This window comes from Talpa europaea, assembly GCF_964194135.1.
Source record: "Talpa europaea genome assembly, chromosome: 7".
Taxonomy (NCBI): Eukaryota; Metazoa; Chordata; class Mammalia; order Eulipotyphla; family Talpidae; genus Talpa; species Talpa europaea.
The window spans coordinates 6,848,815-6,862,378 of NC_140074.1; the positions used below are offsets into that span (position 1 = coordinate 6,848,815).

The 13,564-nt window shown below is 51.2% G+C and overlaps 1 protein-coding gene across 1 annotated transcript in view; it reads left to right on the forward strand.

Moving 5' to 3' along the window:
* Positions 1-12,622, forward strand: part of MAPKAP1 (MAPK associated protein 1) — a gene marked incomplete at both ends in the record, with an annotated part of 175,553 nt that extends 162,931 nt beyond the window's left edge. Inside the window, 2 exon segments of the mRNA XM_084237317.1 lie at positions 7,771-7,868; positions 12,497-12,622. Of these exon segments, the coding sequence (XP_084093443.1) occupies positions 7,771-7,868; positions 12,497-12,622 (224 nt within the window).
* Positions 12,623-13,564: the final 942 nt, after the last annotated feature.

The following is a 13,564-nucleotide window of genomic DNA, read 5'->3' on the forward strand; positions in this document are numbered from 1 at the left end:
AGATTCTACAAAATCTTATTTGTTATAAATTTGAACCAGGCTTGGTTATCTGGGTTTTTTTTTTCTTCCAAAAGTCTATTAAATGCAGAAAATTGGAAAAAGAAAGAAGGAAGGACTGAACCTCATAAGGACAGTGGGAAATGAAAATCGACGAGATGACCAAAAATGAAACAAAACGAAAACTATTAAAAAACAATCTAAGCGCAGCAGTGTGGCAGTATGAGCTGTTGTGCGACGAGGCCTAGAACCTTCTGCAACCCTAAGGAAATCATAATATTCAGATGAACAAGATAACATCGTGACTGATCTTCCTAGTACAGGAGGAAAAGTTTTAATATGGAATTATAATGCTTAAAATGGTGGGGGGAGTTATGTTGCTCAAAGGTCACCATAGCTGTCTGCGCTGAGGATTCTGGATAAATGAGGTTTCATAGGATGTAACTTGACCTCTCAGGAGCATTTGCAAGCTCAATCTTGTCACAAACTAAAGACGTAACTTCCAGATACAGAACTCGTCCACATTTCTGAAAGCTGGAGAGTAAAACTTAGCCAAGAGTTAGTTGCTGAAATGCCAGATGATATTTTGTTAGAATAAGCTACACATAAATCGAAGCATCAAAAGACCCCATAAACCATTGTTCTTCATTCATTTCCTGCAGTACGAATTAGCCATATCTGCCATATGTGGGGGTAGAACACTTGTGCCAATGAAAAGCACTTGTGTGCTGGTTTGAGTTGCAAGCTGAACTAACCATTTATTTCACGAAATGCCATTTTTATTTGAAAGAATGACTCACAAGTAATTGTTCAAACTTCAGTACTTAGCAGATGGTTTCTTGAAAATGAAGGAAGTGAGCCTGTCATTTCAAGGGAAACAAGTGCTAGTATTTGCTGCCAATGATGAAATTCAAGCTTTCAGGTGAAAATTAGAATTTTGGAAAACTTGTATCTGTCACTATGAGCTTGGCTTCTCATTGCTTAAAGACTTCTCTGATGAGATCAGTGGTGATATTAATGAATGTGATTTTTTTGCTATCGTATAATGAAATGTGTCAACATTTGAAAGACCTGCATTACTCAGCAAACCAATATTTTCCAGACTACTGCATGTTACAAAATCATGCAAGAGTAAAAGATTCATTCGAAATGCAAGACAGACCAATAGGTTTTAATGTAACAGAATACAAAAAGTTTATTAATGTGGTTTTAGATTCCACATCGCAACAAATCTTTAAGAAACTACCGTTTATCAAATTTGATACGGTATCAAAGAACATTTGCAAGAAAGAATATTAAAACAGGCCTCCCTTTTCCAAAAACATCTCTCTGTGAGGCTGACTTTCCTTCATATGCTCCAACCAAAAAACATTTATCACTGTAGAGTAAATGCAGAAACACAAAGGATAATCCAGCTGTTTTCTATTAAATAAAATACTAAAGAAATTCCAAATATATAAAATAACAGCCAGTCTTTTCATTAAACCTTCTCTATTCAAGAAACATAAAGGTTTTTTCCATTAAAAAATGTTAACTTTTGATGCAGGTTTGTTTTTTTGCGAATGAACATTTTTTAATCTCTGTTTTCTAATAAATATAATAGATACAATCCACACAAGCAAAAGCTTTTTAGACTCCTCATTAATGTGAAAGAATTCTGAGACCAAAAAGTGTGAGAACTGCTGATGAAGGGTCTTGAAAAGCATCTTATGAAGCTTAAACTTAAAGGCCTCCCTGGTGGCGCAGGAATTAAAGTCTCAGCGCTGTCACCAGCCACTGAGGCATGAGTTCAATCCCCCACCAGGGAGCTGACCTACATGGCGCAGCAGATCTCTCCTGTCTTGCCCACTGCTCCCCTGAGCAGTGTATTTCAGTAGATCTACCTGTTCTGCTCCCCACTCTGTCTCTGGTGAGTCCTCTCACCCCCCGCATCTCTGACCTACACTCCAGTTCTTGTGTGCATACGTAAATAAAAATAAATCTTTAAAAGAAAAAGAAGCATGAACTTTAGACAGCTCTTCTCCCAAGACTTCCCATCTGTGTCTGTACGGGTGGCTCTTTTTCTCCTTTTCCTAATAAATCTGTTCTTTTAAAATGTAAAAAAAAAAAATTTTAATTGAACTCTATTTTGAGGACAATAGGAAAAGAAACACTGCAGGTTTTAAGTAGGTGAGTGACATAGCCAGAGCCGTGTCCTAAAGGAATGGCTTCTGTGGGAGCTCTTCAGATCTGAGGAGGACAGGCCAGTAGGAACGCCCAGAGCCTGCTGAAGGGGTGGAAGAGATGAAAACTATTTAGGGGACCAAATGCCAGGAGCCTGGCTGGATGAGTGGCAAGGCTGCCAGCTGAGCTGAGGGCAAATATTGGTGTCTGTTCTGGGTGTGCTGCCCTGTAGGCCGGGTGAAGTGGCAGCTGCACTCTCTAGTTGGCTCTGAAACTGCAGGAAGGCCTCGGCCCGATACCTACTCTGGATCATCGGCATGAGTAGAAATCAAAACCTAGATGGCAAGCCTGACAGAGGAGAAAGGTAGCATTTGGAAGAGGTGAGGGTGGAAGAAAGGCCACGGGGGTGAGCACCATGTAAGAGACAGAGGAAGGACCAGGAGGAAACCCCAGAAGCTGACTGGCAGGAGAAGTCGAGTGAAGAAGGGGCTGTGGCTCCATGGAAAGAGAGGACTTCTAGGAGCGGTGTCAAGTACAGCTGAGAAACTGAGTCAATGCCGAGAAGTACTTCCTGGGTCTGTCAATGTAGTGTGACCTTAGCAAGAGTGTTTTCAATAAATTGGAGGAAGAAGGCGAATCACATTGCATGGGAGTTTTTATAACCAGAGAGCCTTCATTATGTCCACAGGAAAGTGCCAAAGAGAGAGGGGGGGTTGAAAGATCCAAGCAGTGAGAGTGGGCCAGACAGCCCCTGCTGCAGAGGTCAGAGGTCACTACAGTTCCCTGGCCTTTGCCATGATGGGTGTGGCGGAAGGAGTTCCAGCCTTTGCCAGTTGACTTGCCTTGAACTGGAGCTTCCAGTGGAGACTGGACAGCTGAGGCTTGGGAGGGAGCCCCAACTCTGACCTGTGAGCAGGCTGTGTCAGAAGGGACCCTCCTTTCACGCAATAATCTCTGTTCCTCTGGCGGTGGAAATGTGGGCGCCCTTTTCACAGGATAGTGTACGCTGCTGTCCCCATGTGTGACGCTCGAAGCTTTTTCACAGTGGCCACTGCTGTGAATTGACCAGAGGAACCTCTTTTTTTCAGCACAGCCTCTTGTATAAGTTAAAATTCATAACACAGAAGATAAATTGCAGCACATGAGCCCAAACGGCTCCACTTCTGACATTTACGCTGCTAATTAGTTTCTGCTTGGTGTTACCTTTCATCTTCTCTGTTTTACTTTGAGGAAAGTACATAAATGTAAGCACATTTTCACATATCCAGACTTGGACTTCAGTCCTCAGAAGCAGTTGTAGTGTCGTGTCTGCCCCAGCGTGGGACCAGCCCTGCGATGCCGCATTTTATACGCCATTGTATCGCGTTGATAGCTGCAGCTCTGGGAAAGCGGGTCTGCTCAAAGGAGGCCCAGTTAAAAATGAAATCTTCAAAATAATGAGCATCTTATCTTCAAACAGCAGGCCCAGCACTGCCCACTGGGCACCCACCATCTCCAAGAGCTCCTGAGAAACTGATGCGCCCCCAGGGTGAGCCTGGGCTTCTGTGGGGACCACGCCTTGCCAAGGCCCCACCGCTAAATTCAGGAGAGCAGGAATTTCATCTGAGCCTGTGGCTCCCGAGCTCAGGCTTTTGTCCTGCCTTGATTTCCAAACAGTTGAATAATCCAAACAAATGATTTGAACTAATGAGAACGTTGGACTTGGCATTTTCTTTTAAATCATACTCGTACATTTTTTTTTCTCAGCCAACATCTACAGTTAGATGTTGGCTCCTTCCCTATGAAAAGCACTGATATTCTTGGAATTTTCCAGGGTAACCTGTCCACCTCGGATTCCCTCAAACACCCCAGAACAGATGCCCGGGGGCGCTGCGGCTGAGGTGGTCATTGGCCGCCTCTTCCCCTGCCAGCGGAAGTGAGCGCGAGGTGGCGAGGACCGAGAAGGCGATAGGCCCTTCCTTATTCCAGGTTCTTAATCTGCTCGGTCAGAGTGGAAATGCCCGGGCTCCCCCCCTTCCCAGACACCCCTGGTGGAAATTCACCTGGGCGCTCAATCACTCATGTTTATTGATAGATTTGTTTCCAGCAAGAGGTCAATTAACTTGTTACACTTAAATATATAGGTTTTGGACGGGGGAAATTATACAAGTGTGGATTCTGCTTATTAGCTGTTACTCTGTGTAAAAGAATCCCCAAGTCCTGCCAACTTTGCCTTCTCGGGAGTTCTCAAGCCACTCCCTCGCTCACAGCCTGTGTCCGTCTAGCTCCAAACCACACATCCCACTTGGATGAGTGTGGCAGCCCCTCTCCCTGCCCGCAGGCCCTGGGGAGCCAGCGTGAGTACCCGCAGGCATAGCTGGGCCACTTACCGCACTGCAGAGCTTATAGCCCTCAGCTGGCGACTCCACGGCCGGTCCTTTGCACCTGCCCACGGCACGCGACCCCCCGCAGGCCCCCACTAGCCCTGCGCCCTGAGCATTGGTCCCCACGCTGTCCTTACCCTGTTGCATCCTCTTCTACCAACTCACTCCGCCTCTAGACTGCTCAGGGGTCAGAGAGCTCTCCCCGTGGCCCACCGCTTCCACTGGGGTCCCCCAGCTGCTCTCCTCGCTTACTTTTTTTTTTTAAGATTTATTTATTTATTTATTTATACAAGCACTGGGGTACAGTCAGAAGCGCGGGAGGATGAGAGAATTCACCAGAGCCAGAGTGGGGAGCAGAACAGGCAGAGTGATGAAATACACTGCTGAGGGGAGCAGCGGGCATGGCAGGAGAGGTCTGCGCGCCATGTGGGACCCTCGCCGGCAGCCAGGGATCGAACTGGCGCAGCAGAGGCTGCAGGCAGCTTTGCAGCCCAGTGCTCAACCGCTGCGCCACCAGGGGAGGCCCTCTCCTCGCTTACTTTTAATACTTACCAGGCTTGACTCTCGATGTTCATTTCTCTGGCCTACCCGCCGGCCTGTGTGCTTGTCAGGACCTGAGCTGGGTGACACGGCCCTTCTGGCCACCCAGCAAAACCGAGGGAGCCCTAAGGTGCGGGAGAGTTTCCTCTCGTGGCGCGTGGACCCCATGCCCGGGGCCCCAGCACCGGTGAAGGCGTGGCTCTGAGCCTGGGGTTGTACGTAGAGTGCTCCCTCGCCACTCCTCCCACAGAGCCCCCCCCCCCCGTTATTCACATCCGTGACTCCAGCTGTCACAGAAGGGCTGGTGCATTGAAAATGCGAGTGCTCCGCTTTCTCTAGGCAGCACGAAGGCTTCACCGGAAAGGACAAGTCAGAGGCTAGAGTCGGGGGTGGGGGGAACCTCTCATCATCGCAGTCTGTGTCGCTCTTCCTTGGGGTCTCTGGAATGAGTGCTGAGGACAGGCAAAAGGCACACGCCACCCCCTGCGCAGCCAAATACAGAAGGTGCGGTGTTTTGTGGTCACCTGGCCAGACTAGCCTTTCAGGGGACTTGGCTTAGGACGGTTCTTGTCCATCTGACTTACGCAGATGAACTGCGGGCCTCCCCTCTGAGCCCGCAGCGGTGCAGGGATTCCTTCCAGAGGCTCCCAGGCCTGTGCAAACTGCAGCTCGCATATGCTGTGGGTAGGTTTGGCTCTGCCTGAAGGTTTTCAGCGGTGACTCGGTTATTAAGGTGAACACGTTACAGCATCTTGAGGTTTGGTTTTGTTTGTCAGTGACGAGCGGGAGCAGGTGGTGTGGACAGTCCATGAGATCACTTATCAAGGTGCTCAGTGAACCCCGAAGCTTCGGGTCTACGGGCCTCCCTAAGACCTTCTGGTCCTTTTTAGCCCGGGGCCCTGGTGTCTGTGTTTGTCACAGCCAGGTGTCAGCAGTAAGGCCTCCTGGAGGGGGCGTCTGTTTGTCCTTCACAGCCCTGTGACCTTCATAGATGGCTCTGCTTGGTCACAGCACGGCCCAAACGATGTCTGCATTGTTCTTCCACGCAGTGACATCACCACCAAGACTGTCGTCCTGAGACGGAGCCTGTGAAAATAAAGGCACACGCACACACGTACATGTATGCAGATAAATCTATGTGAGATTCACTTTCTGATCAGAAACAGGTAATTTATATATTAACAGGATGATTAGCTTCCGGCGAAGGATTCTAACATTTTATTTAGTACCTTGATTTAGAATCAGGCTAAATTTGTCAAGTGACTGAAAGTGACATTTTTCAGAAATTATTAGCTAATTTTTTCAAAATGGAATTTATAGTCACAATTAGTATATCATAATGATGTTTTCAGGATAAAATACCCATAGCTCCACTTTTCTGGCCACAGAAAGTACAACATATATCAGTTTATTTTTGGAGATCTGAAGAATTAGCTCCTGTAAATAAAGTCCCCAAGAAGATTTCTCCGGGAAAGAGGTGAACTTACAGGAATGTGGGTGATATATTATTAATTAATAACTATGACCAGTCATCGCTTCAATTAGAAGAACAGAGATGAGAAGGCCTAATAGAAGGATATGCTGAATTTTAATCTTGCAAGCCCTGAGGTCTCCAGAGCCAACTAGGGAGATGGTCTCTGGGGCTCTTGGCGGAGGCCTCTGTGTTGGGGACCCCTCCTGCTGCTCTTTGGCCTGGGAGTGCTTGCTGAGCACTGCCCACCTGCGTTTCCAGGTGGTGGCTGGGAGCAGAAACCAGCTGAGAATCGCTTAAGGAGAAAGAGGACTGTCTTGAGGACCGTGAGCCTCCCAGAAGCCAAGGGCTTCGTATGCTGATGGGCATGTGGTTCTGTTTCCAGAGGGAATGAGAGGCCAGAGCAGAGGGAGCCGACCTGGCTGCAGGTGTCATGAGCCAGCAGGTCTCTGTGCCTGCAGTGTAGGAGGCCACACAGCAGGTGCCTAGAAGGGTAGCTGTGAAGCCACCCAGGGAGGCGATGGCAGGCCTGGAGTCATTAAGGATCAGCAGATCAGACAGGTCAGCGAGCGAGGACATGCCGGGGTAGGGATGGCCGGCCTGTGGCCTGTGTGGGCATGGAGAGGAAGGAGGCCAGGCCAGGAGCACTCCCAGGAGTGAGTGTTGTTCTGAAGGTGGGAGAGAGGCGGGAAACGAGGATCCAGGTGAGATTCGGTTCCTTTGTGAGGTGCCAGCTTCCCATGGTGTCTTCAGAGCAACCCTCACCCTGCCCCCCATGCTTGCTTCCAGGGTTGAAATGACCGAGGCCTGGAAGGCAGCTTCCATGCAGGGTCACAAGACCCCCTTCCCAGCAGAGCCGGGGCTGTGGAGAAGCCTCGTAATAGCATTACTACCTGCCTTTCCTTCCTGTTGCTCATTAATTTGACTGTAAGCAGAGTTACTGTATTTTTAGAGTAGTAATTTGGAGGTAATTGGCCTTCTGCCATAAAACACCACCTTTTCCTTGTGATTATTGTGCAGAAGTAGCTCTGCAAAGCCTTCCTGCCATGCCTTCCTGCACCGGCTCCAGGGTGCAGTGGCCCCAGCTGCCCTTTGAGCTCCAGACCAGCCCAGGGAGGCGGCGTCACCCGAAGTCTCCACTTGCTCTCACTCCATGGAGTGATAAGGAGAACTCTGGGGGCGGCCCCGTGGCTCACCACTGGACCCCTCAACGCTGCCTTTTCCCTCTCTCTCCAGGTCACGCAATATTTAAACTCACGTATCTAAGCAATCATGACTACAAACACCTCTACTTCGAATCTGACGCTGCTACCGTCAATGAAATTGTGCTCAAGGTGAGTGTCCCTTCCGGGCCGGGGATGAGGTGTTGGCCTGGCCTCTGCTCCAGCCCGATTTGCAGGGGCTCTCCCACCCCTGCCCTGGACGAGGCTCTGGCCGAGCTCTGCAGGAAGAAGTGGGCTGCCACAGCCACCCTGCTGGGCGCGCCCAGGCTGGAGTCACACCTCGGGGCAGCCGCATCAGGGTGGCACCCCCTTCAGCTTCCTCCCGGCTCCCCAGCGACCCTGGGTCTTCATGGGTTCCGTTATCCTTAGAGTGAGCCATTTCTTTTCTTCCATCTGTCTCAGGAGCTCCTTGAGGTTTGCTGGAGCAGACTCTGAGGAAAGTATTGTTATTGTTTGAAGACATCTTAACATACTCAGGATAATTTTAGCAGCTTGTTCTAAATACCCCCAACTTTATGCTAGAATTGGATGTATCTCAAGAGCACTCACTGAGCACCTTCTGGGGGTGAGAGCCAGTGACTGGCCTCAGAGAACTTCTCTTCTATCAGACCAGACAGGCATTAAGCAGAAAATGACGAAGGGGATTGTTAGAGTCACACAGTTGCTGTGTGGGTGAGACGGTGAACTGCTGGGGCAGGTGGACAGGGTGGATGGAGAAGCAGAATTTTACTAGAATCCTTCTCAAGTCTTGAATATCTTAATGCTGACTATGAAAAAAAAAGACCCAGTCCTAATGAGTACAGGGAAAATGCACTGCACACAGTGACACCCCCACACCCCAAGATGGGGCAGAGAGGCAGGGCGAGTGTGTGGCTGGGAGGCTGCCTCTGGGCCCTCAGGACCAGAGGGACCAGGCCATGCGGACCCTTGCAGAGCCTATTATGGCTGGGAAAGCTCCCCTGGGGCCTTATTGTTGGACAGGTCGGGGGTAGGGCCAAGATTATGTGTTTCTAAGAAGCTTCCAGATTTGCCTGGGCTGCTGATCTGTGTACCACACTGAGTAGTCCTGCACTGGTGGTTTGCAGACTCTTGCAAACTGAGACTCCTGTCTTCTAATTGAATCTTATGTCAATTGATCATATAGAAAATCAGAACTTCTGTAGCGGAGCAGACCTTAGAGCCAGGGCCGGGGAGGGGAGGGGACACTAGTAAGAGCAGCTGAGCTGTCCTGGGAGTCGCAAAGTGCGGGCCCCAGACTAGGCACCTCACATGCCCTGTCTCCTTGACCCTTCACAACTCAGAGGCGCTGCTGCAAGCTCCTTCCCACTCCTGAAGGAAATGGAGGCTGTGGGGGGCGGTGGGAGGGGGTGGAAGTAACTTAGCCAGGGCCATGCCTGGCAGAACCACAGCTTGACAGATTCCCAAACTCTGCCTTTTAACCTCACAATGTGCATTGAACAGGAGATTTTCAGCAACATAGAATTGTTTTGCAGAAACATTTTGAGGCCAAGTCCTCAGGGCTGCAAAAGATTTAAGCAGTAGGTGAGAATTGAAGAGCTGGGCCTGCTGGGAGGACAGTTGGCACCAAGGCAGAGTAGCGTGGTCAGTTGGCTGAAAAGTGGGGCTTTCGCTGGCCGGTCAGAGCAGGCGTGGAGACAGTGGCCAGCGGATGCGCGAGACCAGCGAGCTAAGAGTTACCTGCCAGCTCATCGCACGCAGCCTGGGGGAGCTCGTGCGGTGTTCAGGGACTAGGTAAAGAAATATTCTATTACCCCGTCAGGGACGGGGTTTTTTTTTATAGCCAGCATTAAAATATTCAAGACTTGAGAAGGATTCTAGTAAAATTATAATCCTGTGTTTGACATCAAAATAATTTTCACAACAGCAGATTGATGACAGAAACACAGGTTTATGACTTCAGTATGAGACTGTGGAAGAGCAAGTGCAGAGAAATCATTTTCCAGGACCAAATGCTCCCTCGAAGCAGATGCTTTGCTGCAAAATCCCCAAGGCCCGTCACCTCCCCTAAAATGTCTGTTTTCATATCAGAATGTTTATAGAAATATTGCCTCATGCATGAGACTCCAGGACGGTCATAGGGTGTCCGGGCCTGATTTACTCAGAGAGCTAATGATCATGATCTTGATGGGAGATTAAATTCACTTCTCCTATCTCTGCTCTTTATGGCAATGTAAATACTTAGCTCAGCCTGCCGTCCCGCCATCCCCGTGAGCTTTCACCCAGCCGAGAGTCTGCGCCCACCCCGTCCAGGGGTTCGCAGCTGTGTCTCCACCAGCGCACCCTCAGTCTTGGACTCAGTGATGTGCGTGCTGGTTCTAGAAGACAGGAAGTTTACCTAAAATGGGAACTTTAGACTCAAACTGAAGGGAGGAAGTAAGGGTCAGAGGCTGATGTCAAAGAAAGTATTACACAGGCAGTTCCCCAGCTAGTTATTTTGTCTTGTGTTTTTCCCTTATAGAATTACTAATCTCTCCCATTTATTGAGCACAGACTCGGTGAAAGCCAATAATGTACACTATCTCCATGTTCACAGCAGCCCTGCAGAGTGTAGACGTTATCATCCCCATTTTATAGATGAGGGGGTGGAGGCCCAAGGCCACAGAAACGTAAAGGTGGAGCCTCAGGTGGCCCCCGAGGAGTTCCAGAGCAAGCCCTTCCCGCCCAGAGGTGTCGCTGAGCCATGAGCGGCCTCTGGCTCTGCAGGCTGTGAGATGAATCTCAGAGGAATCATGGGACTCTTCAAATCAGGTTCTTCTCGTGATCGAGTGATGGAGGCTGTAGCTTTATTGACCATGAAAACTCCCTATATTTTTATGCCTTAAGCTGTAAAATGCATTGAAAGTGAAACACTCTATAGTGCATAAAATTGTGCAAGTTTTAAGCCACAGCATATTAACCAGCTAATGGCAGACCAAAGGGCGTTTTTATCTTTTGATTATTACATTAATCTTCCATTAAAATTATCTGTGTGATTATCACAAAGCACCGAAGATAATAAATTTAGGAAATAGTTGGCTTGTTAAGGATCATTTTAAAATGCGTCTTGTCAAGTGAATGTGCCAGAAGTGCATGAACAGACTAGCTTGGCTGAGTGTGCAAACAACATAATCCAGGATCGCGCTCCACAGGGATGACGAGACCTCTTCCTCCACGCGCGTCTGTGGTCTCCCAGACCCTCAGCGGGCCCCGCGCGCCTCATGCTGTATTGCTCTCAGCTGGCAGCTTGGCAAGGCAGCGGGCCGAGCGCGCCGGCCTTCTGTGTCACACCGGCTTTAGCGCCTGCTGCCGGCGACCATCACAGCAGAAAGTTTGGAGAAGACGGTGTCAACCCTTAGCCCTCTGGGGCCTGCCTCCCTGAGAAGCCTCAGGGCCGCCCTGGAAGTGGGCAGAGGCCCCTCCCACTCCAGCGATGGCACACACGGCCCTCAGAGGAGAATCAGCAGAGGTGGTGGCTGGTCTCGGTTGCCACGAAGATTCAGGTTTCTAGCATAGCTTTTAGCTGTTTGACAAATGGTGTTTGTTCACAGAAAGCGCTTTGGGGGGGCTAGGGTGGTGGGTAGGGTGGTGTCTGAGGAGGTGAAGGTGGGGGGTGCCCTCAGAGGCAGAGAACTGGAAGATGTGTTCGTCCCGGGCCTTGGCGCCTGGCCCAGACACTTAGTGACTGCATGACTCTGAGTAAATGACACACCCCTCGGTGCCTCGGTTTCCTTGTCTGTGTGTGAGCATGGTGCTGTGAGGTGGTTAAATGAGGTTGCTCCTTGAAAAGCTCTCCAACACCGCGCTGCCACCCTCCCCAGCCCTCCCTGCCTTGCCTGGCTGGCCAGTAAGCTTTTGCGGTTTTGCAGATACTCCCTTTCTGGCTTCCCCAGTTGGGCCTTCACACATGCTCCTTCTCCCTTAGCAAGGCTTCCCTGCCTGCCACCTGCCCCATGGGGACTCGCCCATCCCCCATGCTCCCCTGTGTGTCTATCCCGTCACCCAACACTCCCCAGCCCTTGAGCTCCTGGGGCAGGGACCTCCTGTGCCTTGAACCACGTACGGGCCGGGCTCAGACAAGGAGGAGCTGCAGGTGCTGGTGACAGTGTCTCAGTGTCTCTGTGGGTCACTGCCACCCAGCACGCAGTCAGGCCACACCTGAAATAGTGGGCCAGGCTCCTCCCCACCCGAGCGGTGATCGGGAGGCTGCCCCGCTGCGTGCCCCACTCAGGCTTTCACGGCCCCTCGCGCAGCCTTGGCCCTGGCCTCTAGGTGACCCTGGCCACCCCTCTTCTCTCAGCCTCTTTCCTTTTGGTCAAGGGAGCCCTGACTGCAGGGTGCTCGTGAGCGTTAGAGGCAACACTGAGTTGGAAGCTCTGTACCTGCTGGCAGGCAGATGAATGGAGAGCCTTGTTTGGTTATTTTCATCCCAAAAGTGGGACTCGGGGCCCAGGGCTGCACAGCAGAACCAGGAAGCTGAATGCACAGCCTTTCGGGTGGAAATTCAAACTCTGGACGCAGAAACACCCCCTCACCGACCGAATGAAAGACCCGACCATCTGGTCTTCTTCAAGCCTCCACTTTCCTGCCATAAAGCAGGGGCTCCAGCCCAGCCTGCCGCTGCTGTGACCGTTGGGCCCCGAGGCAGCCGCCCGAGGCAGCCCCCACCCGGCCTCCCCTCCTGTGCCTGGTGAGCTGAGGCTGGCTGGCAAGTGACCAGGCTGTGTCCTCTTGCTTTCTAGGTTAACTACATCCTGGAATCACGCGCAAGCACTGCCCGGGCTGACTATTTTGCTCAAAAACAAAGAAAACTGAACAGACGTACAAGCTTCAGCTTCCAGAAGGAGAAGAAATCAGGGCAGCAATGATGCCAGCCTCCAGCCTCAATCTGTCGCCATAGCCCAGAGCCTGCCTGCCTGCCCGGCGGCCCTCGAGCCCACCCCGCGCCCTGCAGCCCTGGGGGAGCCCGCCCCGGCTCGTGGGCACAGGGCAGGAAGGCTCTGGGGGCAGTGCCAGCCCCACGGATGGAGCTGGGGACTTTTCCACGGGACCGGAGCCTGCGTGGCCGTGGCTCTGCTCAGCAGTGCCGGGGCAGCCGACTGCACAGGCGCTGGTCACCGTCACCGGCCGCGGCCCGGCCTGCGGGTGTACGTGGCCTCGCCGGACAGCTCCCTGCGGCTTGATCAAATTTCTTAAACAAGGAACAAAACTGTACATTTCCTTTTGTCCTTTTAATAAACAGGTGTCCTCTTTATCACGGCTGGTATGGCGGAGCTTTCTTTGGGGCAAAGGATTGATTATGTTATTCTCTTTAAAATCTGTTCCCTATTGAACAGGCAGATTGGAAAAGCTATGGCTCGATTTCTCAGAAGAAATGTTTAGGGCTTAGTCAATAGTTTTAACTACGCCATTTGTTTAAATGAGTGTGTTGCTTGAGGATAGCATCTCGCTAAAGTCGGGGGGGCGGGGGGCTTGGGATGTGTGTCCAGGGCTGCGCCATTTTCCCTCCAGAAGACTCGTCTCAGCCGCCCCTCTGCTTCCAGGCCGCCGGCCGCTGCAGAGCAGGCGCAGGGAGGGGCCCTCGGTCAGCCGCGCGCCCGCCGCGTGCTCTTCCCACGTCTCAGACGACAGGTGCCCTTCCAGCTGCGTGAGACCGTGTGGGCTGCCTCCCGGAATCGCGTCTGCTAACCTGGAGACCCCCAGCTCCCTCTTCCTGTCCTCAGGGCCGGCCTCCCTGTGTGCACAGCTGGCCACTGCTGCTCTGCTCTCTGCCAGGAGGGTGGTGAGCGCAGACGCGGGGCAGAGGCGGA